The sequence below is a fragment of the Haemorhous mexicanus genome, chromosome 4 (genome assembly GCF_027477595.1).
Source record: "Haemorhous mexicanus isolate bHaeMex1 chromosome 4, bHaeMex1.pri, whole genome shotgun sequence".
NCBI classification, from domain to species: Eukaryota; Metazoa; Chordata; class Aves; order Passeriformes; family Fringillidae; genus Haemorhous; species Haemorhous mexicanus.
In genome coordinates this window covers 4,688,573-4,712,499 of record NC_082344.1, presented here as the reverse complement: position 1 = coordinate 4,712,499, position 23,927 = coordinate 4,688,573, and the positions used below count along the sequence as shown (strand labels likewise).

The window sequence follows — 23,927 nt, the reverse complement described above, 5'->3', positions numbered from 1 at the left end:
TTAATGCTGCAAGCAGACTCTGAAAACATTTTCAAGCCCCTTATTAGAAACCCCATATCAAATTAGCTATTTCACATATCTGATGATTCCTGCATGCACTCTTGCCTTCCTGTGCAGCTGCAACCCCAGGATTTCACTCTGTATGGACAAGTCTTGTGCCTTGAAATGGATTGGGAACTTAGAGGGCCCCGCTTGCAAAGTCTCAGTGTGTGCCAGAGCTAAATATATTATTAAGGCAATGCCCCTCTTTTTCTGATATTTTACTGCTGTTTTTTACTCCAGGTGTTTGCAGCTCTGTGTTAAGGAAGAATTGGAAGTGCACTGTGCCAGCAGCAGCCCTGCGAAGCAGACTGTTACATCCTGGTATGTTTTTACTAGTGATGGAAGATGCAAAGAGCAAGGAGGGGCTTGGGAGGTGAAAAGATTGCTATGACCTCATGTGGTTTCTTAACTTGTGTGAGAATTTGTCTTCATTTTTAAAAAATGAGAACAAGAATTATACTAAGGCTAGAAGGCTTATTTGTGACTTGTGGGTGGGCACTATTGACTGTTAGAGCTGCTGTCAGGTGACATACCTGCCCACGGTGGCCATGAAGGTCCTGCAGCTTGTGCTTGTGAGTCACCATCTCCAACTCTTTTAGTCTAACTTGAGGTGTTTCTTCTGAAGGCAATCAGTGCAAAATACATTTCTCTCCAGGCACACGTTCATGTCTTCAGGTTCATCCTGGATTTGCTCATAGAGCTATTCCTGCCTTTTCCTTCTACATTCAAATTGATACAGAGGCTGAAATTCTGTGATAATCGGGTTTATTTTCTTTTCAAACATCTGCTCTTTCCAAATGGCCTGATGAATCTTTCCCATGGTTTTTCTCTAACATTTCCCCCTGCTCCCCCAGGCCTCTTTGCTCAATGAAGTTATGTAAATATTGCCTTGCTTACACACACATTGATAACATTTTAGATTGACTGGAGTGGGTTTTACTTCCAGCGTCTGTTGGTAAGAAGATCAATCTCTTCTGTTTAACTTTTTCCTACTATTGCAATTCATCTTGGATCATGCATTACAGACCCTTTCCAGAGCAGAAAAAGATTGTGTCCTCTCTCCCAAGATTCTTTTCCTTGTTATTCACTGATTAGAAATCCAGTGGTAGCCTCCCATTGACTGAATGTTACCTCATGTTTGTTCACAGAGAACAGAATAACAAGCTGGTTGAAGGGAGAAGAGTGGAAAACCATTTCAAATATTTTTGTTTTGAATGGAATAGATTTCTGCCACTGGAAATGAGAAGCAAAGTGTACACAGAGACATTTACTGCAGAATAAAAGGCATGTGTTAATTTGATTCCAAATTCACAGCCCCCCACACAAAGTTTAAAGGGCAAAATGGAATTCAATGCATATGTTGGATCATTTCTTTGAATTTGAGCGTTGCTATCAAGTAGTAAGTATACCAAATAAGGCATAGCAAACAAAAATCCTATAATCCAGAAAAATCCATTCTCCTAAATTGAAAGGTAAAAAGCCAAGCTGTCCCCCTCTTGCTTCTTAATGTGCTATTATACACATGGCACACTTGGAACAGAGTTTTTAGGATAGTAGGAATTGTGTGTCATGGTGCATGTGTGTCACCATTCAACTATACCCAGCATTTCAGGGAGCCAAGGATTCAAACCTTGGATTGCAGTGCTGGGAGCTGGGATGAGCTTGCTGCAGCAAGGAGAGGGAGGTAGAGCAGATGCATTCCAGGTGGTCCCATGCTAATTGCTAAATAATTTGTCAGAAAAACAGACACATTTTTCCAAGTTATGCAAGGGTCTGTTTTATTTGTGAAGTTTAGTAGATATTTTTGTGTCAAGGAAAGTAACTTACTGACCTTTGTGTGATATTTACTGTAGTAGAGATTCTATTAACATATTTCAAAGTGATGATGATTACAGATTTATTAGTTCCTAGAGTCTCATTAGTTGTTCACATGATACTGTTACAGCTTTTTTAAAATTTCTGGCTCACCCAATAATTTTTTCTTTATCACACATCTGATTCACTAATGAGGTTTGACTTCTGTGTGGCACCCGAGGAGCCTTTACTGCAGTGTCCGTGTGCCTCATTCTGATTGACAGAGTTTTGGAGTGTGTTAAACAGAGTGGATTCAGCTCCCACTGCATTTCTGTATGTCTGCACTCTCTAGATGGTACAGCTTGAAGCACGATCCAGTGTGGCCTCTGGGTAGGATGTGTAAGGAGAAAAGGACTTAATTTTGCAGAAAGGAGTCAATGTCTAAGCAAGGTTGTGCTTAAATAAAAAGTAAACAATTTTAATATCTGGGTTTTTTTTAAAGAATACTCTGTAATGTCTTCTTTAATATTGTGATTCTACATCTAATCCATATGTGCATTTCCACATGCATGCTATGAGCAGCTCTCGAATCCCTTCATGCATCTTTGGGCATGTGTGGAATGCAACTTCAATGGATTAGATTGAAATCACAGTTTAATAAGTAAATCGGGGCATTTTAGCAAACAGTTTGTTCCTTGGTCCTGCAGAGGAAGCCAGGTGGGTGGATCCCATGTTTTTGCTGAACTATATGTGCACTGCTGGGGCAACTAGAAATGCTGTCAAAATATTTTAATTTACATCATGATCTAGGTTTCTTTTGCTGTTTGTGAGGTAAATGCAACTTACTTTCAGACAGAAGTGACTGTTACATGTTAAAATGAGCACACAGCGGGATTATGTTCGTGTTTTCTTTTGGCAGAGACAGTGAATTCCATTCGCATTGCAGTCACTTTTCCTCCTTCTGACTCAAGGCTGTGTGGCTGAGGGAGTGAGTCTGTCTGCAGCTTAGATGGAGCAGCTCTTTGAGTAGTCCTGCAGACTGCATCCTCCTTGCTCTCCTAAACTGGATATATTGTCCCTATTCCTGGGCCAGGGAAATGGTCCTGATGGAACACACAAAGTAAAATGTCATCACCTGAAATCCTTGCAGTTTCTGAAGAACTACAGCCCTAACATTCTGTTCAACACTGTGCTTGTTGTGCTAACCTGGCTTACTTGGAAGCCAGGCTAGGTCAGCTGATGAAATGTCTGCTTTTTACCGAATTCAGTTCAGACTTGCCCTTTAGTGCTGGGATAGGATCCCCTTCAGATTCACGGGAACCGATTTTATACAGACTTCATCCGGAGGGCGCTTGAGCACCTGCTGGAGGCTATCGGCAAATGTAATTTTTCTTTTAAAAGGTTCACGATCGCTAAGAAACAAAGCACTAATGCCACCCTCCCAGGGCATGGCAGGGATGGAGGGAAAGCCGGCCGGCTGTGCCCGGCCTGCAGGCAGCCCCAGGAAGCGGCCGAGGCTCGCTCCCGCCCCGGGTGGGGCTAGCCCAGCCCAGCCCCCGGGTGAGGCAAGAGCGGCGGGGCCGCAGCGGGACCTCCTCCCTCTTCTCTCCTGCCTCACTCGGTGCTCCCGGTGGCTCAGGGCGACGCGGCAGGAGGTGAAGGGCGCGGGCAGCCGAGGCGGGCGGGCGCTGTCGCTTTCTGCTCCTCGCTGTCCCTCACTGTCGCATCTCTCTTTGCAGACTCGGATTCGGCCCCACCCGAAGGATCCCAGAGATGGCGAAGGTGAGGAAAGCGACGGCTCCGGGAGGACACGGCCCGACGGCCCGTGCCCGGCCGCTCCCGGGGACATCCTCGTATTATCCCTCTCCTTACTTTCAGTCCTCACCGATTTCTTTTCGGGCTCCCCTAAGCCAGCCCATCCACAAGCCCGAGCGGACGCGGACGGGAGAGGAACGGGGATCATGTGAGAGACACGTCAGGCACAACTTTTTTTTTTTTTTCTTTTTTCCACCAGTTTCCACTAATTTGGCCAAGTTTTCGGTACCCTGTGTTTATATTGTGCATGGGTGGAGGCTCTTTCCACTGAAAGGAAGGAGAAAAAAAATATCGCCGTGGCAGTGCCTAGTGGGGGCTTGGGGCTCCGTGTTTCTATTCCCAGTTTTCCCATAGCTAACATGAATTTTTCTGGGAACCTTGGAGCTATTGTGCAGTTCTTCGTTTGGGGGGGGGGGACGACACTTTCTTTTGCAGCCCTTTGGTTGCTGTGGTTTAAGCCTGGATAAAAGTGTGGAAAATGGGGCGGACTCCAGCATTTGTTTCTAAAATTGCATCAAATCTAAACACTCTGAAAAGTAAAATAGGAGTTTAATGGCTTATTCTTAGGGGTTTGTAATGGCTTTATGGGGTTTGTACTGCTGTGGAAAGTGAAAGCAATCAAAGTCTGTTAGGGCTGTCACAAAGGTCAGAATAATTGCACTTAATGAGTGGAGTGATTAGTAATTTTAATACCCTTATGAATATTACTCATATTATGTCTGGATTTAGTTATAAAAGAAAGAAAGGGAACATCTTTTAAAGAAAAAAAGTTTTTAGTAGTATTTTTCTAAATGCTTGAAGTTGTTGGTTTTTTTGGGGGGGGTTTCTTTTGAGTGACAAAGAAGGGGTTTTTCCTTCTCTAAACATCAGGCCTGGATTGTAGGATGCATGTTAGGAGAATAGGAGCCCTTACCCATGCCAATGCAGGACACCTGGCCAGAGGGATATACTTGGACAATAAGCCTTTTATTACAGTACATGTAACATTGCATATAGGCTTAAGGGTAACTTCCTTTTAGTAAAAGTATGGAATTTGACAATATTCTTGTCTGTCCCACAGAGACAAACTTTAATTCATCTTCTTAACAGGAATGTTTCATTCTTCACTAGTGCAAACCAGTTACTCTTGGCTTCAGGTAGTAAATTTTCTACTGCCTAAGGTGACACTTGGGGATGGCTTTTTATCTGTGCTGGGTGTTGGTAGATGGAAGTCATTGGAACAATGAGGGTTTTTATTGGGCAGACCTTGTTCTCCAGTTTCCACTTTCAGAGGGCTGCTTTCCACGTAAGCAGTATTCTTTGCCTGTGCAGTTAGGCAGCCACAAAAGACAGAGTGTTAAAGCATTGCAGCCTGTAAATCATTTTATGAAAATAAAAAAAGCAAAGTTGAAGAAGCTCTACTTCTCATGACAGCTGCCTGTTCTATATGTTGCATTATGAAATGGAGGTAAGAGTGAAAATGCCTATGAAATGCTGACTCTCAATTGACAGAAACTCCTTGTGTACAGCTAAAGCTGCAGAGTTCACAAAGGCTGCACAGCACAGTGTACTGGAGTTTAATTTAGCCTAGGTACATGACTGAAGAATAAAACCTTTGAAGAAGGTAAATTATATTTGGAGTCTTAGTCACTGAAGGACCTGTCCTTGCCCACTTCTGTGAAGTTTTTTTTTTTCTTTGCCCAAAGGCCTGGGGAACTTTGTGTGTTCACTGTCCAGAATAGAAAGGTTCATTCATTTTGTAGGAAAACTACAGCATGTGCTGCACAGGCTGGTCTCTCCCTGCCTATTTATCTGCTTTCTTGGAGAGAGCACTGCTGCCCTGACAAGCTGTCCTTTCTCTCCCAGCTGTGTGTGCAGTGGTCTTTGTTACTGCAGTGATGCCCAGGGCACCATCTCCTCCTCAGTGAACAGGCTGAGCTGCTGCCCTGTGCTTGCTGGCTCAGAAATCTGGAAAGAAAGCAGCAGGTGCTGTGGACTGATCTGTTTTGGTCTGCTACTCCTAATTTTTTTCCCTGAATAAAACTTTGGGAGTATTTGGTGTGTCCATTTGTAAACTGCCAGGAAAGGATCACTTGCTGCTGCCAAAGGTGTGGCTGCTGTGCACTATATCTGGAGTTCCTGTTCTGCCAATGTGCACGTGTGACTCGGAGCACAGGGATAGTATTGCCAGCTCCATAGTACTCCAGAAGGCTATCTCACATTCCAAACTACAAACACTCCTTCAGAAATGGGCTGTGAGCAGCCCCCTCTGGCTCTGTTACTCTTGAGGATGAGTTTCTCAAATGTTTCTGTGTTGGTTCCTACATAGCTGCTGCTTGCTCTTCTCCTTCTCTCCCACCCCCTCTCTTCCTTTTTTTTTTCCATCCCTCCTCCCTATCTTTGATATCTCCGTGGTGTACTGACTCAGAGTTCACCACAGATGTTGTGTAATTGCTTTTTCTCAAGAGTTTAAATTTAGTGGGGCAGATGTGAGTAGTCTGTTGACCTGAGCTTACTCCTCCTGTTTAAGCAGATGGTCTGAAGCACTGTTAAACTTGGATAGGTGTTTCACAGATGTATCTTTTTAGTTTTACATTTGCATCAGCTCTGCACCTGTATCCATCCACTCATGATGCCATTTGTACTGTACTGCCCTTGAAATGTCAGGAATTAATGGCTTATTTCTTGTGTCATGTTGGTTTTAGACCACAGTTTCAACTGGCATCTCTGTGTGGGACCTCCAATGGCTCTGAAGGCTTTCAGGTCAGCTGTAAACACCATGTTCTGTTTATCTGCAAAATGGGTCTTGTGTAAGACATCTTACAGCAGTCTGTCATTTATTCAAGCACATGACCTTCTGGGCTCTCCTCTGTCTGCTGGAAATAGCATACCTTCCTTCTTTGCTGCTAAATATTCTCCATTTCCAATCTTACCACGCCACAGTTTTCCTGTGCCATCTTGTAAACAAATGGCTGCTTAAAAAAAGAAAAAACAAAATGTCTCACAGCACCTTCTTTACTCTAAATACCAGGTTTTCCAGCAGCAAATGTTTGAGACTCTGCTTCTGTTGCTGCAGAGAAAGGGAGTGGCTCTTCAGCTGTGGAACTCTGAGAAGAAGTTGCTGTGGGTGGTACAGAGACATGCTAGTAAGGAAGGAGTCTCAATTCAAGTATGGTCTGTTGTTTGCTGGTACCAATGTTCTGCATTTGACAGTGGCTAAACACAGGGGCTTGTGGGTGGGAAATATTTTGTGTCCTGGTGAGGAAAATGAAAAGGAACCTCATTAAGTGGCTATTGTTACTGTTGCCAGGATATGTGGCACTATTAGTTTGTGATGCTGAATCGTCTCTTGGGAGACATTAACTTCGAGGTGCTGGTTAGAAACATTTCACCTGAGGTTTTATCTTCTGGAAATCTTTGCTAGCGTAGAATTGGACAAAAATACCAGAGTGTGAATTTCCTCATTTGGAGGGGCATAAATTCTAAACCAATAGAAAGCAAAATTCTATTTTTAAGCAAAATTCTAAAGCAATTCTCTTGCTTTGTAGTCTTTTTATTTTTTCCCCCTCTACCTTCATGCTAATTTTGTGTTTCTAGGAGCTTCATTGGTCTCATTGGAAAGTGTCTGGAGAAAATGAAAGCTGCTGTTTATTTCTAGTGTGTGATCACAAATTTCACTTGCAGTACATGTGACTCCTTAACAACAATCACTGTATTGGGGAATGTAGACAGAAAAGAATGTGTGTAGGTTTGTGGTGTTATAATCTTGTGATACACTTTGAGGTTTTTTTGTGTTGTGCTTCTCTTTATATTTTACTGCCTGGTGTAAGGTGTGGTGATTGAGTAAAGGATAACTCCAGATTACAAAAGGATTTATAGCAAAGACTGTTTGTCTTGTTCATTGATGTGCTTTGGGTGCTACTAGGTGGGGAATTTACTATCCAAAGAAAAAAGGACCTATGAGGCTGTAGTGTTACTGTGTATCTGCTTACTTAAACAACAAGGAATGTTTCTAGTGATACTGAAGTTATCTTTTCATAGAGGTAAATAAATAATGAAGGTTGTCTGGTTCATAGCTCCTTTTCAGATTTGCTGTGACAGCAAGTTTGGGTCAGGCTGTGATAGTGGTTCAGAAGAGGTGCTGCCCTCTCTTTATGTGGCCAAAATGTGCCATGTTTGGGAAGGGGGAGACAGCTCTTCCCTACATGGACTGAGGAGTCTCTTACTGCTGCAGAGCTTTCTGCTCTTGTCCATTGATTTCGCAAATGAGAAATCTGAACTGAAGTAACTAAAAGGGCACTTGTGGGTAGTGGAGTGTTTTAGATGGAGTTGTGGTTGTTGAACACAGTGTGCCTGAGAATTCCCTAATGTACCCCAATTGTCAGGCCACGCTGGAGTGCTCTAGAAAGCACTGGGTTGGGCTCTGATGTGAAGTTGGGGATAGCTTCACCCTTTCCCAGTACTGGGGGAGTGTCACATCTGCCCACATGTGGCTCCTTAAGGCAGGTAGGTTCTGGTGGAGAGTGGTTGTGGCCGGTGAAATCCCCTGAGTGCTGTGTGCCACAAGGGAATGCCTGGAATGCAAACGGTGCTCAGACATCAGGAAAAGTCTTTTAGGCTTCAGCTGCACCAGGAGATTTTCAGGAACTGCTCATCGAGCTTAGTGCATGTTCAGGCTTTCTATGCAGTACTTGGAAAAGAGACTTGAAGGATTCCTGTCAGTTAACAAAAGTGAGAAGGGCCATGCAGAGAAATTTCATCTGGCATTTAGTGTTCACCATACTTGCTCTGTAACAGCCACACAAGAATGTTGGGCTGTTGTCACAAGACCTAAGAATTGTGAAGGGGAATTCCACTTTTGTATAACAAGATAAGCAAAAGAAAGCATAAGATAAATATCTGCTTCCTCTGAGATTTGTTGACATTGGTCGTTTCCAAAGGAGAATTGTGGTACTTGTAATATTCATTATGTTGAGATGACAGGGAACAAAAATAAAATGAATAACCCCACTCTGGCTGGAGTGGTAGTAAGGGAGGAGGAGGGAAAGACTTTTCAGTCTTTATCTGTTTTACCTAATTAAATTCAGCTCATAAAAGTGGGTCCCAAATCCTTGATAATGTGCTTTCATGGTAGCCTTTGGAATTAGCTAGGAAGATGATAATTTTATACATTCAAAGTACTTCCTGAAAAAATGGCTTATAATGAGACAAGCAGAGTGTTCCAGTGGGATTGGCACACCTCTGAGCTCTCCTGACTATTGGAAACCATCTCCCAAAAAGAGAATTGTTGTTGCCATTTAGCACTGTGACGCTTTTGTTCTGATCTGTCAGAATGTGAGAGGTGAATCTGACTCCTGGCTGCTGCTGCTGCAGTGGGAGCCGGGGGAGTCTCTGCTGGCAGGAGCACACGGGAGCCCTGGGGCAGTTTCTGGTTACTGCTCTTTTCTCCCTGCCCTTCTGGCTGACCTGTCTCTGATGGGTGCATTGACTGGAGACCTGAGTGCCTGAAATTCCTAGCTCCGGGGAAGGCCAGATGGCTGTGCTGCCTCTGGAGTAATCTGGTGCCAATCTCAGTAGGTGTCTTGGCACTTGCTATCGTGCTCTTTCTTGAGAGTGGAAAAATGCCCTGCCTGTTCTGATTGCTGTGTTTTTATGGCTGTGCTTACAGGAAATTTCCCCTCTTCAGCTGTTGGAAGCACCTTCCTGTTCCCCAAACTCAGCTGTTTCCCCTTTTGGCCACTTCCATAGTTAATTAACTACTGTGCTAAACACATAGAGGTTCTTGAGCTATCCTATTTAAATAAAGGCAAAACTTTTCCACAGAGATGATGAATGTCCTTTTGTGTTTAATCCAAAGAGAAATTCCCTCAAGAGCCATGTTCCATGGAAACATAGTGGAATTGCTTTTTTGTTTGGACAAACTGATCTCTTACCCTTGTGTTTGAACTTTTTTTTTTTAGCTGTAAGCTGAATCACTTTTTAAGAAGTTGCTCATGTCAAAAGCATTATGATGAAAAATTGACAGCCATTGTAGAGTTCAGTGGGTTTCAGGGTGGTGGGAAAAAATCGGTGTGATACTGCTTGAGAGTTCCAGTAGGGTTTTCTTGAGGAGAAGTTCTTATTTCCATATCTGTCTTTGTGCCATTTGCCTAGCATACATGATTTGTGAAATTAATTTTTAAAATTACTTTAGCAAATGATAAATTCTTAGTAATTTCCCTGCATTCAAGTTCCAGTGTTGGAGATAACCATAGTTTGAAAAATTGGTTTGTAAATACACCCAAATTTAGCTGCACTGCTAAGGGAAGCCATAGTAGTGCCTCTGGAGTGAACAGTGTTTAAACACCCACAGACTGCTCTTTAGCCAGGCAATTGCAAGAAAAACACAGTCAGCTTTTGGATTGTGAATTCAAATTTAGCCTGAGCTCATGTATGAAGTGAAAGATGCAATATTTTATTTCATGGCTTTTTCCCTCTCCCCCTGACCCCTTTTCTCCTCCACAGTACACAAGAGGCACCGTGACAGCCTTTGCTCCTTTTGATGCCAGAGCTGATGCAGAAGCTCTTCGTAAGGCCATGAAGGGATTGGGTAAGAATAATTTTTATTTTACTGGAAAGAAAAGGCTCTTCCTCCTTTGCAAACCTCCTTTGTGATCTACTTTTTTGTCTCAGTAGATTGAAGTGGGGCATGTGTTTACAAGCCATGGAATGACAGCCCCAGGATTGTACTGGTCTGGGCGTGTCCTGGTTGTGACTACACAGCTGTCAAGGGTGTTTAGTTTTGGGTTAGCATGAGGGAAAGAAGGGGTTTGCACATTGCCCATTAAGAAATGGATGTTCCACGTGCTGTTCTGGGCACACTGAAGTTTTACAGTGCAGTAACTCTGGATTTACAGGGACAGTTGTGGAGAATTACAGCAGCATGGTGGGAGCTCTGCATGGAAAATCCACAGCAGACTCCTGGCTCTGGAAGTGTGTGAGCACAGTTCCTGGGGCAAGGAATGCAAGCACACAGTGTGAATGCAGACTAAGAAGTGGTTTGTAAACCCACACTGGAGCTTTCTGCCCCAAAATTTCCTTGGAGAACAAACCCTAATTTGCTGTTTTCTCTGAAGTGGAAGGAAGGGGAAGGAGGGATGTGTGATACACCTGAGCCTACAGGCAAACTCAGTGGGGCTGGGAGGACCTACCTTGCAAGCTTTGTGTATGAAATGGATAATAGCTCCACACAGCTGCCCTCTGGGCTATTTGGGATTGCTGGACTGAGTTTTGCTGGGAAGTTTGGCAGTTTGTTGGTGAGCCCAAAGGCAAGGCCTTTCTGTGGAACACTGACTAAATGTTATAGCTGGCGCTTGCAGCAGAGTGTGGATCAGAGCACTGATGGAGAACAAACAACATGTTAAGTCCTCCAGGCATATTTTTGCATCTTTTGGTGGCTCAGCTTGGGGTATGGTGACATTTGTTATTTTAAATGCATCTGCTGTTTGCCAGTAGGCTGGTGTTGTCCAAGCATCTTTTACTACCTTTTGAGTTTGTGCTGCTGCAGTTTGTTTTTCAGAGTGTGTTTGTAACTCGTTTTTCTTTCTAACTTCAGGGACTGATGAAGAAACTGTGCTGACAATCCTCACCACCAGAAACAATGCTCAGCGTCAAGAAATAGCTTCTGCCTTTAAAACCTTATTTGGAAGGGTAAGAATAAAAAATACCTCTGAAAATGAACTGGTTCTGGTTACCAATGATTACTTGAAAATACAAAGCACATTCACCATATTCCTTGTAAATCACTTGCAAGAGTATCTTATTTTGCTTTTGTCTCCCCCTCTCCTCTGCCCTGCCTTATCCTAAAAAAATCACAATGTGTTTCAGGTTTTCCACATGCCTGTTCATCCTTTTCTCCTGCCTTATTTGCTTCAGCTGAGGTACCAATTATAAGAAAAAGAGAGGTGCCCTTTGTCTCATTTGCTGTGTCTCCAGAGCCTTGCAGACTCGTGTGCCTCCTTTTAAAATATGTAGTCCTTGTTCATCACAGCACTGTTTGTTCTGCACTAGGATCTCGTGGATGACCTGAAATCAGAACTTACTGGCAAGTTTGAAACCTTGATGGTGTCTCTGATGAGACCAGCATATATTTTTGATGCTCATGCACTGAAGCATGCCATCAAGGTAAGAGGAGAAATAATTGTGTTACATGACATGATTGGTGCTTTTTGTTGATTTTTTTTTTTTTTTTTTTAGGAATGAACGTTGGTTGCTAAAGGGAGCAGCTAATAGAAGTAGGCTCAAAAAAAAAAAAAAAATCACCAAGTTATGCGGACTGATGCCAGTGCCATGGTTTTGCCTGGGTGTATTTTCATCCTAATAACTCAGAGGCAGTTTAGATCTTCACAGCATAAGAATTGTTCCTTCTGTTTTAAAGATGATGAGTAGATGTGCAGTTGCTTTCATAATCTTTTTGCTGTTCAAGTGCAGTGCTGAAGTTCAGAGGGCTCTGGATTTTTCTGCTGTGAGCAGCTGAGGTTTTATAACTCTGCAGCTGTATGAAAATTAGTTCAGAGCATTTAACAGAAATGTGGTGCTCTTTGTTTCTTCTGGACTGTTATTTAAGCGACAGTGTGTTACCCCTGCTAGATTGTAGTGCAGGTCCAAAATGAATGAGCTTGTGTAAACTGGTGTCCACCAAAATTATGAGCAGGTATTGTCTGTAGTATTGAATGACCTCTAAAAAACTGCCTTCAGTAACACAGAGGGAATAATTTATGGGGCTGTCAGTGTCACCCTTCTAAATTTTCTCTTTAGTGAGTGCATTTAGTGCCTTTCTGGGCAGGCCAGGTAAACAGACAATTTACAATGTGGATGTGTAGAAATTTCAGTGTCTCTTCTGTGTGGTCTTTTTTTCTGCCTCTGTCACATCTATGGAATTTCAGGAATTGGCTGTCCCTGGACTATTTACAGTATTGATCAAAATAGAGGACACTGAACTTGACTCTAGTATGAGGTAGTACTTTGTGGAATGACACTTCCATGCAAACTACCAAGATTCCGGATGAGCAGCTGGTTAATATGTAGGCTTTAGTCAACTGTGCAAGCAAGTGCTCTTGTACCTGTGTCCCAGCAAACAGTCCCTCAGGCAACAGAAACTTCTTTCCTGGAGGGTTTCTGTAATGCCTTTATGTGCATTGGGGGAAGGGATGGTGATACCTGACAGAGAAACTGATAAAGGCCTTGTTGATTAATAAAAAATTGTATTCCTATGTTCCTCTTATTGATTTAGGAGTCAAAGACTGACAGGGAAATGACAGAAGAGATGGGTGTAGGTGGGAAAGTAGAGATAGTGAAACAAGAGTGGTTTTGTTTTGTCACTTAAAAAAAAAAGATTAAACCCAAGACCATGGAATTTCAGAGAATGTTTGCACAGGAAAGGATGTCAGTACTGGCTGCAGTTCAGCCCAGGGGGGTAGCAGTAAAGCAGATGTGATGGCAGGGACTTCACTGCAAGGTAACTCAGCTAAGAGTACTAACTGTGCTGAAGGCTGTCCCATCCATTTTCACTGCTGCTGCCTGGATTAGAACAAGTTTAACTGTGCCTGCCTCCCTTGTTGAGTAGGCATGTTCATGAAACAATCTGCATTTTGGAAATGATTGCCTGAAACCTGGCAGGTTTGTATTCTGGATAGCTTTGTGTGCAGTTGCATATCTTTGTACATGTTTAGTATTCAGTGTTTTTCTTACAGGAAAGGTTGTGAATAACATGCTGAAGCAAAAAATGCTCAGTATTGCATTTCAGTGTTTCTTTTGTGAAATGACTCCTTTGTATGTGTAAAGAGCTGTGGATTGTTCTTGCAAACAAAGGATTAGACTTGTGGAAACAAGATACTGGCCTGGCTTTTGTAAGTTCTATCCTTGTAAAGTGAAAGAGTGGCTGTTGTATCTGCTGTCATTAAGAACTGCAGAATTGCTGGAACTATCTGGGTTAGCAATTCTGTTGTAAAGTGTTTCCAATGGAAGAAGGGGTTTAGCAGCACAGTTCACAGCAGGCTGCAGATCTGTGCTGGGTGGCTCTGTGCTTATCTGTGTCCTGGCTGGTGACAGACACTGTATGAATTAGAGCAAAGATGCTAACTTAGTCCATTCACTTCTCTTGATGTCCTTGATTGTAATAGCAAGGAACTGAGGTGTAGGCACACAGTTTGTGGTGATTGGGGTGGGGCTGTGGCTGAGCCTCATCCCCAGTGGGTACAGCTGTGAGCAGCACTGACAGCAATGAGCCATGGAGTGCCCAGGGGCACTGACCAACCACCCCAGGGAACAGAGGGCACACAGGTGCAGTGCATCAACGTGAGGGGATAAAAAGCTGGGCTGAAGGGCAAGAAGGGCAGATGCCTGCAGCCTTCTGAGGTGGTGTGGTGTTACTCTCTGTGGGCTGAAGCCTTTTGGGATATATGGTGGCACTCTGTATATCGTCAACGTCTCAACTGTGACGTGTGCTGTGACATGAGGCACACCTGGCTCTGCTTGGGTGTGGAAGGGCCCTTCTGAATGCTGCAGCACTGGGCTTTTATAAATTGTTGGGTTGGTTTTGAAATCAAGACAGACTGGGAGAAATTATCTTCAAAACCTCCACAGTATATCAGAAAGAAGAAATTTTTTTATTTGATCCGAGTATATAAGTTTATGATTGATTTTGATTGTCAAAGGGATTTCTTATTTTCCTTTTGTTATTCCATCAACTGATTCATACTTGCACTCCTGCAGGGAGCAGGAACCAATGAGAAAGTGTTGACTGAAATTCTTGCCTCCAGAACACCTGCAGAAGTGCAGAATATCAAACAGGTTTATCAGCAAGGTAATTTTCTGTATAAAATAAGGTCTCTGTTCAGTTCCTTTAATATGATTCTAGCTCATTGTTCAGATAAGGTCTGTCTCTGAACTGATGGATGTGTCCAGTACGAGGGAATTCCTTCTGCTGTGTTGCAGAACTTCATATTGAAAGGAAATATAATTTGAATTGTAAATTGAAATAGTTTTTATTTCAGGGTTATGGCTGCAGGTTGTGGTGCTTTGTGCTTTATAGTTAGACTTTTTTCAAAAGCACTTATTTCCTCCACTCATTATTTTCATCCCTTTGACTGAAAGGCAATTTTCAGTAATTGGAAACAAGAAAACTGATCACATGAAAAACCTGAAGTGTGGGGTTTTTGGTTTTTTTTGCCTTTTGCTCTGTGCTAAAGCAGATGCAGCTTTTGGCTGTCCACAGGCATAGATGCTTTTACCCTGTGATTGTGGGCTTCTTTTCCAGGGCAATATTTCCTTTTAGCTCTATGCAGATTGCTGTCACACAAGAAATTCTCATGTTTTAACCAATTTTGAGCCCAAACACAGAGTCTCCAGGGGCGAAATTTATTAGTAGCACATTTTTTCTGGGCTCATGATTTTTGTACAGTGAGACTGCCATGTTTTAGCATGACTCCATGTCTGTGTTCCTTTTAGTTCCTTAAGGAGCTGAATCCATGCATGTCACCTTGTGCTTCAAAATATTGGGTGTAGTCTGTTCCTGACATGAGGTGTGAGGTGCTCTATTTTCCATTTTTGGAGTAGTGTTATGTTTTAAGTGAAAGCAGAATATGTCCTGAGTGTTAAAGATGTTTCTGGTAGATGATTCTACCAGTTGTGAGTCAAGTGGACTTTTTGCCTTTCCTTGCTCTCCCCTGAGAACAGCCAGGGAGCCTGCAGGGTGGTGAGTGGATTTTGCTCTTTTGCAGAGTATGAAGCTGACCTGGAGGATAAGATCACAGGGGAAACATCAGGCCATTTCCAGAGGCTGCTGGTGGTGCTGCTGCAGGTTGGTGTCCTGTTGTGGGGTGACTTTAACTGCTAGGTGCACTTAGCACTTTTTGCTTACTAAGCTGGGTTCTGGAGGGGCCCAGTGCAAGGCAGGACTGGCTCTGGAGCTCAGGCACTTGCTCTGACATGCAGGGCCAGCCTTGGGCTCTCTTCTGAGTCATTTCCATATCACTGAAGCAAAACACTTCTGTGATGCCCCTGGGTGTAGCAGGTGCTGCTATGGGGTTGGAGGGCAAAGGGGAAGAGGTCCCTTATTTCACACAGGCACATGCAAGCAAAAGGGTGGTTTTGGACAAGATGCATTAGGGGGTGACTTGTCACAGTAACTTACAAGCTCAATATAACAGATAATTGCTTTTTGACTTATCTGCTAATTCTTCAGTTTTACAACTTCTCAATTTGTGTTTAGGGGAACAGAGATCCTGATGTTGGAGTTGATGAGGCTCTTGTTGAGCAGGATGCTCAGGTGGGTGACTGACTTAAGGTTTGGGGTATTTCTACTTGTTATCTCACCAAGATGGCAAACAGCTGGAATGCAAATGTGCAAGTGATAGTTAAGATTCTTTGTGGGGTTTTTTATGTTTTCATGTGCTTTTCTATGTTCTAGACAAAAGAAGTGTCAAAACCTGAAATACTGGGATCAAAATTTTTTGCACTTTCACACTTCAGTTTTGCTTATAGCTTAATGAGGGGACTGAATAAAACAATGAGTAGATCATTGGAAGAGAGTCTGAGGCTTGGTGGTGCAGAGGGACTCACTGCTGAAAAATTCAGATGTTAACAGTTCATTCCTTAATACCTGAGTTGGACTTTGCTCTGAATTTAATCCCTTGTCCATGACTGCTCCCTAACCCTGTGCTCTGGATAGAAAGGAATGCCAGCAGTTAATCGGTGTCCTTGCCTGTCTCTAGCTGGTGCCATTCACTTTGTTGGAGCCATGGTCGATATTTCAGCATTTTGATTACAACTCATTCAATACATGTTTCTTCTCAGTTATTTCAGACAACTCTGCATGAGACATTTTCCTCTCATAAATTGTCTGTTGAGATGAAAGAAATACAGGGATTGTTCAAGGTGACACTGAGTAAACACAGAATATTAGATCAATAAAACATTTTCCTGATAGCACAGCAAGATGGAGAGACAGATTGGCAAAATATGTTTTACTGGTAGAGGCCTATCCCTTGTCACTTAAATTCAGCAAGCGTTGTTGTTCTGCTGTTAAAGTTAATTTCCTGTGACAATTACAGCTGGAAAATTGGAGGGGCAAATGCTTGAATTGTGAACTAGACTGTTCCATGAAATTTTCAGTCTTGCTTTTAGATGAGCCTTTGTAATTTAGGAAACATGTGAAGCACTGGCCCTGGTAGGCAGATTCCTTTTGGCCCCTTTAACTGGGTTTAAATGAGCAGCTAAATTTAGGAGGCACTAAAACCCAGCTCCTGGAAAGGTCCTGGTTTTCCCAACAGTCTCTGTGGTTTGCTGCATCCATTTAACTTGGGCTGGGACCTTGAGTCAATGGACTTTTCCATTCACCACCCAACACAGCTGGAACAGATTCAGTCATTTTCTGATTGCTATTGCTAGGTACCGATGGTCAGAACTGAGGTACATGACTGTGCAGATGTAGGAGTGTTTTTGGCTTCCCAATGTTTTTCTCGAGTCATAGATTCTGGAAGGGACTTGATACATTAGAAGGCCAACTTTTTGCTCAGTGGGGATTTTTAAATTTTTTGTTTATGATTATTAAATATCAATTCAAAGCAATTGTGAGACTTTTCTGAGAATGCCTGAAGGAGAAAGTCTGTCTTTTTGGAAAAGCTTTTGTGAATATCACTTCTTTAAAGCTATACAGTTGAGTTACATTTTGTGTATTGCCCAGTGGCAAGGCAGGCACAAACTTAAAGCTGACATAAAGTTCGATTTGCAAATTGTAGTATCTCTAAATCAATCTTTTGCTGGTGTTTTTCTAAATGCTGTACTGGAACTTCTCATTTGCTACTGGATGGAGAGTGCTGGTATTCATTTGGAGGGCTTAGCACATGTTATTTGTAATAAATATCCTGGCAGTGAGTGCCTTGAGAGCTTTTTCCTCTCCACCTTTTTTCATTCTGTACCATTAATATTAAAAAGATCATATATACTGCAGTATATACTCTCTCCTTACAGGGTGCTTAGCACAGAGCTTGGAAAAAGGCAAAGTTTTCCAGCTGTCAGGGAAAAGAACTTGTTTCATTTTCCAAATTTTTTTCTTTCTCGTTTTCTCCTGGCTCTTGCTCATTCCAACTTTTTAAAATACTTTATTCTCCTGGTGCTGAAAATGCACCCGGGTCTTTGTCTGCATCAAGTACAGACTTGCCTGAAAAGCCACGAATGTGCTAAAACCATGATTAAAATCTGGTTTCAAACAGCTAAGAATTTATCAGCCTGAAAATCCTCTGAGAGCTTCTAGATCCATCTGCCCCCCCTTCTTGGAGAACTTCCTTCTGGGCCAAGTTGGTGTGGTTTTGCTGCTGAAGCCATCATGTAACAAATTTTTCCTACTCTGTTTGAAAAAGGGAAGGGGAAAAGGGCAGAAAAGGAAGTACTGTGGATATATTTTATCTGCTGTATTATCACAGTTTCAGCAAACTTCAGTCTTTTTGAAGAGGACTGTGCACAGTCAGTTTCAGGGCCTGAAGCTGCATAACTCATGGAAATTCTTTCACAGTCAGTTTCAGTTTTTTTCATTTATTTCTAAGATTAATTCAGTAATTGGCAATTTCATTTCCCTTTTTTTCCTTCCAGCTATAGCTTGTTAGTAAATTTAACGTTCCTTAGAGTGAGACAAATAGAGCTTTTCAACAGGATGCGTGGACACAAAACAAATGCTGATGTTTTGATGTCTTGACTTCGTAACAGGTTTTGTTCAGAGCTGGGGAGCTGAAGTGGGGAACAGATGAAGAAAAGTTCATCACTATCTTGGGAACCCGCAGCGTTTCCCACTTGAGGAGGGGTAGGTAGTGTGTTTAATGGGGGGCTGAGAGCCTCTGCCTGAAATCCAGCCTGGAAAAGCTCAGCCCATATTGAGGTGCCTACTTTATGAGCTGATAATAGAGGGACAATACCTTTTTCCCTGCTCCTTGCCTATCCAGAAGTCTCTTTTACCAATCTGTTTAAGCCATTGGGAATAATGCATGGAGCTGTTCCTTCCAGGTTCAGGGAAGGGTTGTACAGGTGGCATCTGATGGGAAATTGGTGCTCAGAGCAAGATAGTGAGTGGCCAGTAGCACCTGAACTGTGGCTTCAGACACAGGTGGCCTTGTCCTGAGCTGAGGGGCACTGGCAGGGATGTTGGCTGTTCTGTGACGGAGCACACTTTGTTTTGCAGTGTTTGACAAGTACATGACCATTTCCGGCTTCCAGATTGAAGAGACCATTGACCGGGAGACCTCTGGGGACCTGGAGAAGCTGCTTCTGGCAGTGGGTAATTGAGTCCTAGCGTGTCTAGCACTAGGCTGCTTTTGCTTGCTCCCAGGCCTTCTGAAATGGCAGTTGCCACAGAGGCTGGTGTGAAAACAAGGTTCCTTTAGGAACATAATCACCTGGGATCTATTTTTATGTCTGCAGAAGAGGTGGTGAACTGCATTCTGTTTGGTCATGTGCGCCTCTGCCAGAGCTGAGACAGAGCTCTGCCTTCACCTGCATTCCTGGCACCTTATCTAGTACAGTGTTGGGGAGTTTGACTAGTAAAGTCTCTCTGCTATCAGAAACAAACGTTTGCTCTAAATCCCAGAACCCAAAGAGTTGTAACAGAGGAACAGACCAGGTGACACCACTGGAGAGAATAACCCAGTGACCAACACCTTGTTTTGGCAACCAGAGATTGCCCTGTATTTAATAGCAGTCAATAATTCAATCATCTGTCTTTTCCAGTGAAATGCATCCGAAGTGTGCCTGCCTATTTTGCTGAGACCCTGTATTATTCCATGAAGGTATGTAAATGTTTTCCCTAGGTCACTTTCCATCTCCTCCAGCTACAAATCCTCTCCCTTTAGCTTGTTCCTAATTTCCTCTGCCACTGTAAATGCTGACAGTATCACTAACTGTCTACAGAAGGTTCAGGGAGTGCAGGGCTGGGAGAGGATGCAAATAATTCATGATTTCCTTGGAGTTCATTATGGATTTGTCAGACCACAGACCTTTTAGGCTCATCAGCTGTTTCTTCGTTTGCTGTTGCTACACTGGAAAATGTCTGGCAATATCCACTGGGCACTTCCCAGCTGATTAAACGCCAGTGTCTTTAGGTGGTGGATGTACTGAGGAAGGAAAGAATTGTAAAATGTGCAAATTAGTGCTCTTTGGTTTAGATGTGAGTAATTACAGACTGAGGGTGTTGGGTGGCTTTTGGTTACTATCCATCCTGTTTGGAGAAGCAAAAGAAACTCAGCAGAGTAAAGGAAAGGCTTAAACAGCTGCAAAACATGACATGCAGGAATTGCATTAGCACTGTATCCATGTTTATATTGGCTTCACCTTCTCTTGGATGGGAAGAGATAAGCAGGGAAAGCTGTAGTTTTTAACTCCCAGTGGGTCATATTAATTAAACCAGAGGCAGGTACTAGATTGTTTTCAGCTTCCCTGAGGAATTGCTCCCTTGCCCTTGCTGGAGAGCCCTGAAGTACCTTTGTCAGAAGATGAGCTGACAGCTTGAGAGTGATGAGACACAAAATGGTAGCTTAATTTTTGAAAGTCTTTTACTGCTTCTGCTGATACCACCAACATAGAATAAGGTTCAGGTGGAAAATACAAAATATTGTATCAGTAGGCTGAGCTGTCTGAGGAGGATTACTTCTCTCAATTAATAATTTTTATTTTTCAAAGAATGCAGTTTTCCTGTAGGCTTTAGATTCTTACAAACTTCTGTTGTGAGGAGCCTGACCAATGTGTGCTGGTGAGATCCCCCAAATTTTTTTTAAATAGAAATAAAAATTGTTCAACACTTCAGATAAGAAAGCTTTTTGTCAATTAATACTTTGACAGAGGAGTTTGTACTTCTGATTTATCATTTTGGCATAACAAGGTTCTGCACTGGGCTGAGTTGGCTTTCACTATTAGGTAGGGCAGAGCTTGGCTTTTATTCCTCAGAAACCACCAAACTCATGGCATAACTTTTGAGCGGCTTTAGGGCATTTTTAGGTGTAATCCAAGAATATTGCACCCGGAAGGATTGAGTGGCCCTGGACATTAGGCTGAAGATGACCGTGGGGGCTCTGCCAAGTCCTTCCCTGAGGTGCATTCGCAGGTCAGCACATCCAAGTTTGTACAGCTTCAGCTTGTGTGGAGTCTGCCTTGTCTGAGCAGAGGGGTCAGGGCCTTGGCCTGCACAGGAAGGTGAAATGTTTGAAGCACTGAGGATGATGAACAGAGTGGTGCATGTTTGTGGGTTGAAAAGGTTTGTGAAGCTTTTCCCCCATAATGAACAGCTGGAGAGTTCATGGGATGAGTCGCTCTGCCTGTGTCCTGCTGTATGATGTTGCTTTGTACTGGTCGCTGCTGGGATTGAGGTGCCCAGTTCCAGAACTGAGTGCAGCTCAGCAGCCTCAGGGTGCACTGCAAGGGGAGGATTTACATGGGATTCTGATTGTGGTGAGCAGCTGTGCTACTGTGTGAGCTTGGAACTGGGGTCTTTTAAATTTCTGTGGGTATTCACAGCTGAAGCCTGAGATGAAACATGGAATAAGTGGCCTGAGCATCTGGCACTTGATAGAGGTCTAGGGATCAGAGCTCCTCTGTTCTCCACATTTCAGTGTGAATGTCTCATGATACTGTCCCAGATATTCTCTGTTTTGGAGCTGAACTGTAGTGCAGGAGTGGTTTGAGATGCCACTTGTTGCATTCATGTTGTACAATACTTGTTTGTATTTGATGTTTTGTTGCAGCATCTGTCCGGAACAGACTTGTATTAGAAGTTATTTGATCTTTTCTCTTTAGGGGGCTGGCACTGATGATGACACCCTGATCAGAGTCATGGTTTCAAGAAGTGAAGTTGATCTGCTGGATATTAGACGAGAATTCAGAAAGAATTTTGCAAAATCATTGTATCAAATGATTCAGGTAAAATTACTGTTCTGTTCTCAGGGAATGCAGGGTGATGGAGATGTCACTGTTTTCACTGTTGTTTTTCTTGGTAGAGGATGGGTGTGGGTAGAGCTGGGTGACCTGGACTCTGAGATTGAGTTCCTCTGCAGTTTTGACATGGCATTGTTGAAGAGGGGGACACTTCCTATGGAAAAATGTTTCCTTCCAGTGTTCACTAGGGCAGATGATGTGCTTTTCTAAAATTGCAATTACTCATACACCATATTTAGCTACTGCATCATTTCCTTGTTCTTGTCTGGGTTCCTTTTTGTGCAGTGCTTCAGAGAGGGTGCTGGCTCCAGAGAAATAACACTGGGGTTGGGAGTCTGAATTACGGTGAGGTTGAAGTTTAGGTCTTGGGTTGTGGTGTGGAACCCTTGGCAACAGTTCTAAGTGAAAAGAGTTTCACTGTGGAACCACTCTGAGTCATAATTTCCTTTGAGTGGATGGGAAGGAGCAGGAAGGGAAGGAGCCAGCAAGAAATCCGGAGCCAGCTGCTGCTGCAAAGTTAAGTCAAGAGACTTCTTTCTTTTCCTCTTGTTTTATACTGAAAGTCCTGCCTTTTTATGATTTTTCTGTAGTCATTCCTGACATTTTTCTCCCTTAACTAGCCTGGGTGGAGTTTCTTTTTGGCGCTGCCTGCCAGGGCCATACAGATTTCATATCAGAGCTTCCCACTGATTATGGGGAGCAGAGCTGGCACCTTTCTAGGCAGTGGCAGGTGCACTTTGCCCATGTGTTGCTTTTGATGCTGCTTTGGGCTTCTCCTTTGGACTTCTTCCTGCAGACAAATGAATCAAATGTGCAACAGGCAGCTCTGTTTTCTAGTAAAGCTTTTGGAGATTTTTTGTCTCTGGCAGTCTGTCTGTGTAAATACAGCTCTCATGTAAGAGGCAGAGGATTTCCTTGTGCCATTCCTGAGTGGAGACTCATCTGTGTGGATTTCCTGTGGGTGGGATGAGTGTGTCACAGGCTGGGGCCCTCCTTGGCAGCTGCTCTGGTGACTCACGGTGCTGCTGTGCTGCCTTGACAGAAAGACACGTCCGGGGACTACAGGAAAGCGCTGCTGCTCCTCTGCGGCGGAGACGACGACTGACGGGCAGGGGACACGCAGCTCTCCTTGTCCTCCAGCTTTGCAGCCCTTCATTAGCATGCCTGCCTGAGGTTTTGTATCTTAATGCTTTGTGGCTGCTTGAATTTATACTAGGATTGCACTTAGTAAAAAGGAGCACATTGTTATCCCTCCTCTTCCCCATGTCCCAACTTCCAGGAATTTCAAGTGCCTTCTGTGGTCTGCAAGAGTCACCTTCATGGAAGGTGGGTGCTGAGCACAGAACCCAGTTCTTTACAGGTGTTTTGCTGAAATAGGTAAAAATAATAATGTATTTCACAATAAATTCAAGATTATCCTTTTTTGCTTTTTATTCCTTACACTTCCACTGAGTGTTAAGCTAATTCTAACATGGCATCAAGGAAATCCTTTGTATGTAATATTGGAATGAATTTGCTGAACATATTACAAGCAATCATTGGAAATCTAAAGGACCAATAAATTTTTCCCCTCTCATCACAGTTGTATGTGGTTTTTAATCTAATTTAATGTTTTTGATACACTTTCCCTTTGATATGATTTCACTGCCTCAGACTGTTGGTATGTATTTCCTCCCATTATTGAGGTTTTGAGGTATCTATGGTGTTTTGCAGTTCTCCACCTTCATGTCTAGCCTTGGATATGGGTGCTGTGGTGATGCCATTGTTCAGTACAGTTGAAACACCAAAATATTGGTGCTTGCTTGGGCATTGCAGTCTCATTTTGTGTTGCTTTTTCTTCTCCTCTAAAGCTGGAGCAGGGAAGGAAGGAGAATTGCTGAGCAGGGCCCACATAGAGCAGACGTGCTGCACTCTAGGATGGGTCAAGGATGTCTGGAATGGAAGCAGGTGAAGAGGAGATGGGATCTGTTCTTCAGGGGTCTTGTGAGAAAGGAGGATGGCTGCAGCATCCCTCCCCTCAGGTTATCAGGGAGCAGAGTGCAGGGTGAGAGAAGCACCAGCCCTTTTTGTGGGCTGCCTTGAATTCTCTGCTTTGGTTCAGCACTTAGGACTGGATCTGAAAATCAAATTGACATGTGTAAAGGAGAATAAAGAGGCTTCTCTTGTGTGCCTTGGTAAGGTCTGTACACCATGGCTCTAAACTTGGCTTATCAGTCACACCAGCTGCAGAAACGGCACATTTTAATAGTCCCCCGAAACAGAGTCTTCACAGGTTATTAAGAACTTTAAAACTTGCATGTTGATAAATGTGAAATTTAAATTTTTTGCATTGTAATTCTGAATTA

At 43.2% G+C, this 23,927-nt stretch overlaps 1 protein-coding gene across 3 annotated transcripts; it reads left to right on the top strand.

Annotated features, from left to right (window-relative positions):
* The first annotated feature begins 289 nt into the window (after positions 1 to 289).
* Positions 290 to 23,158, top strand: ANXA5 (annexin A5). 3 transcript variants are annotated; one of them, XM_059843718.1, is made up of 13 exons: positions 290 to 363; positions 3,576 to 3,618; positions 10,135 to 10,219; positions 11,225 to 11,319; positions 11,680 to 11,793; positions 14,383 to 14,473; positions 15,390 to 15,469; positions 15,881 to 15,937; positions 18,373 to 18,466; positions 18,842 to 18,937; positions 19,387 to 19,445; positions 21,445 to 21,567; positions 22,625 to 23,158. In XM_059843718.1, exons 2-13 carry the CDS (start codon positions 3,610 to 3,612, stop codon positions 22,685 to 22,687), a joined length of 966 nt encoding a protein of 321 aa, XP_059699701.1. In that variant the 5' UTR covers positions 290 to 363; positions 3,576 to 3,609; the 3' UTR covers positions 22,688 to 23,158. The 3 variants fall into 3 exon arrangements, with proteins under 3 accessions (XP_059699701.1, XP_059699702.1, XP_059699700.1); XM_059843719.1 differs by lacking the exon at positions 290 to 363 and adding an exon at positions 3,277 to 3,491; XM_059843717.1 differs by lacking the exons at positions 290 to 363; positions 3,576 to 3,618 and adding an exon at positions 6,289 to 6,393.
* Positions 23,159 to 23,927: the final 769 nt, after the last annotated feature.

Excerpts from the sequence above, each read along its gene's own strand:
- ANXA5 (XM_059843717.1), top strand. The coding sequence starts at position 6,304 with ATGGCTTATTTCTTGTGTCATGTTGGTTTTAGACCACAGTTTCAACTG. Across the intron at positions 15,938-18,372 it reads TTGTTGAGCAGGATGCTCAG|GTTTTGTTCAGAGCTGGGGA; the intron begins GTGGGTGACTGA and ends ACTTCGTAACAG. Across the intron at positions 18,467-18,841 it reads CGTTTCCCACTTGAGGAGGG|TGTTTGACAAGTACATGACC; the intron begins GTAGGTAGTGTG and ends TTTGTTTTGCAG.